Source organism: Mizuhopecten yessoensis, unplaced genomic scaffold (genome assembly GCF_002113885.1).
Source record: "Mizuhopecten yessoensis strain PY_sf001 unplaced genomic scaffold, ASM211388v2 scaffold714289, whole genome shotgun sequence".
Taxonomy (NCBI): domain Eukaryota; kingdom Metazoa; phylum Mollusca; class Bivalvia; order Pectinida; family Pectinidae; genus Mizuhopecten; species Mizuhopecten yessoensis.
Window position 1 is genome coordinate 129 of NW_018479046.1, and position 3,586 is coordinate 3,714.

Sequence of the window (3,586 nt, forward strand, 5' to 3'; positions counted from 1 at the left end):
GATTTTGCAATGACATATTTCTAGGGAGTAGAGAAAATGTACATATAGTGTATATATCGATAGCGGAGTCCTCAGATTTCGAAAAAAGTTTGACGTGATCAAGAGGTACGTATTTCACCACATGAGAAATGGCTGTCAGAGTTAAAATTCAGGGTTATGTTTCTGATTATCAGCTGCAACTTCTCAGCTCTGAACATCAAAGATATGGCAATATCAGCACAAAATCTTCCAGTTAGTGTGACGCTATTTTAAATCGTGAGTTGAAACATAATTATCTTTCATTGATTTTGAAGGCAGCAAAGTTGTGGCATGGTTCATCATATAAAAACTTTAGTGAAGATTTAACTTAAAACTTAAACTCTAAATTTTGAATTTCTCAAAATAAAGGGCATATCTTCTGTTTTAGAAGCAGTTGGACCAATTTGCATTTCCAACTTTATGGCAACTAGCATCACCGATGGCGATGAGTCCTTGATTATGAAACAGCTGTATGATGCAATGTAATTAATCTTTGGCTTACTGTGTCTATTACATGTACCAACTGTTAATGCTCTGAGCTATCACCCGTGTGCGTGTTACAGTAATATTTTTACTATCTCAAACGAAAATGATTTTGGGAGAAATACATGTCTTTACAGGGACAAGGGATATATATGTGTGGCATATTTAGACTGTAAGAAAAGACTGTTCGTACGACCTCATAGCATACAACATTTTGCTTTAGTCTAAAATTTGTTTAAATATGGTACATAAAAACATCAACTATAACAGAGAAAACACCTCATACCGAAACTTAACACTGATAACAGTTCAACCATAGTATATATATAGTAGTGTATTGTAAAGAATGTGAGTAACAGCTTACCCATAATCTCTTCAACAGTCACCACAAATAGACTTTCTAGAAGTTCGGCTCTGGCATAAGATATCTCAAGTTTAAGTTCATATCCGATATCCTTGTAGCCTGGTTCTTTCTGGAGTTTTTTTCCCTCTAGGTACGATGCTGACTTCACAACGCATGCTTTTGCATCGTCAATGTTGAACTTCTCGATCCAGCGTAAATATGTGACTATCCGGGAGGGCGGTATGTATATACTGACCTCGGAAAGTGATTCCACGCGCTGGTTGATGACTTCAACACATTTACGTAACAAGTCTGCTGTCTGATACTCGTTTGCTAAAGAGAGTACTATATCCAAATTTTTATCTGAAATTTTGAAACGGTTTCTTATTAAGGAATGATAACTAGAATAAAATAAACCGTTTAAAGTTTTCATGAGTATGAACACCTCGCTCAGAATAATTAACTCCATCAGTAACTATATGCGTGTAATAGGTCATTATGTTACTTTTTTAACATGTTAGGCTCTCAGTTTAAATTGTTTTTTTTTCCGTTTTGTGAACGTCTATTCACGGGCGTATAACAATACAAGATTAACAAACAAAATAAAGATTTGTTTAAGTACTGGTACATGTTGGATGTTACTTCTTATGTTATAACAGTTCTGTCACTTGATATTCAGCAGTAATATGAGCTAAGAGCTTGTATCGTTGTCTTACGAAATTTGTTTATTCTTAACTGTACTGGGGTTTATACTAGTTTAAAGGGAATTTTAATTGATGACGACCTCACCTGCGTTAGCTTATGTGTGTGTTACGTTCACCTTTAAGTGCTGGGTATGGATATATTTGTTCTTCTAACCTGTACTAGGGATTATGCTGGTTTTTCGACAAATGTAAAGATGTGAAATGGGTGACGATCTCCATCATCTAAAACTCAAAGGGTTCCGCTGTTGATTTGATCTCGATCGGACTAGTGTATTTGCATCTATCCAAGGAGCCGCGTAAAGAGCCTTCGATTTTGTTGTGACATATTTTAGAGCATTCTTGATACATCTGGGGTAACAATCTCTTACGCTCTCTGCTCCCTGGAATATGTCATTACAATAGTGAAGACACGCGGCTAGCTATTTGATTGATATGAGTTAAACACTGAACAACATCTAGGCTGTCACATGTCCTTTGAAGATTACAGAGTAGCGACATCCGACTTGTAAGCTGGTCAGTTTTGCCGCTTCTCTGTCGTGGGATTCTTTAAATGATCATCAAATGATCAAACTCATTTTCTTGTTTCATCTACAATGTGACGCACAATGAACCTTTAGTTTTGTTATGACATATTCAAGGGTGCAGATAACTTAAGTGAGTGTAATTCTTGGGAGTATCGAGAATGATTCCAGGGGTGCAGAGAAAACATGTGTATCCAGAGGGAAATCGCAGGATCTCGCACGTGCACTCCTACTTGTGCTACCGATAATTACTAGTTACTTGTTTGGGGAATGACGGCAGAAGACACTTCATAAATATTGACATATCATGGTAGGTTTTCCCTGTGAACCGCAGTGTGGTGTCTGCCTGTTGGTGATCCTGCCACTCATCCTTCAGCCAAGCCGCAAAGTCGGGAGACGCCGATGCGAGTAAATCTCTGTTTACGTGAAGATGTTGATCCTCGACGACCAGTTTGACATCGTTCGGCAGGAAACATGGTTCAATCTGAGATACAAAAAGAAAATATGCTGTTTTAATTGGTAATATATTTTGTCTTTTTTATCCACGTGCATCTTTTGGTAGACTTAGCTGGTGATTTTGTTGTTGGTCATAATAACCTCTTTGTGGCACGATACATAATAAGCACAGTTTACTCATCATAAATTTGATCAAAGTTTTAAAATTCAAATAATTAGGGGTTTTTATGCTCCTCCCTTTCTGTATCAACAGTAATTTAGATGAATTTGAATTCCCACTTTTTAGGCCCATAGCATAACTGATGATGCCAAAAAGGATGAAAGCTCTATGAAATAGTAAATTTAACTTTTTGCATAAAGTATATAATAAGACAAAATTGCAAGACACCCTTCCCTGTTTTCATCTGTACTCAGTAATAGCCACGAATTTTGTGATATCCGACACTACTGTCGGAGCCATGATTTCTGAGATGCCATTACCTGTACATACAGTTTATACAACCCTATCCCCTAATGTCTTACACTTGACAACTGGATGAACTGATAAATTGTTCCAAGAACTTAACAGCAAAATTCCACCATGAAAAAAATAGAAATATTTTTTGTATTAATAGGTTGGTTGAGGTACAGTAAAACTTCGATATAATGTCCTCGTTTCATTTGCCCCCTCGCTTACTGCCAAAATAGTTTAAGGCCCTTTTTAATTTACTCTTTTTCTTAAAAAAAATATTTTTACATTTCCCTCATGTAGCTAAACCCCTATATAACGCCGAAATTTCTCTGGGCAAATTGTGTCAGTATAACGAGGTTTTACTGTAATTTGAAGTATAGCTACACATCTCATGCACTACAGGGCAGCTTGGTATACATAAGTTTTACAGAAAATAGATTTTACACAACTCATCCCCTACAGGGCAGATTAGTATATATAACTGTTACAGAAAATAAAGTACACACATCTCATCCACTACCGGGCATATTGGCATATATTACTTTTACATAAAGTAAATTTTACACATCTCATCCACTACCGGGCATATTGGCATATATAACTTTTACAT

General features: G+C 36.4%; 1 protein-coding gene across 1 annotated transcript; it reads right to left on the bottom strand.

Moving 5' to 3' along the window:
* Positions 1–865: 865 nt before the first annotated feature.
* LOC110440962 lies at positions 866–2,553 on the bottom strand (the record flags this gene model as incomplete). Its single annotated transcript, XM_021484071.1, has 2 exons — positions 866–1,207; positions 2,322–2,553. Coding segments are annotated over 2 exons (574 nt in total), but the record flags the coding sequence as incomplete, so codon positions are not given.
* Between the last annotated feature and the right edge of the window lie 1,033 nt (positions 2,554–3,586).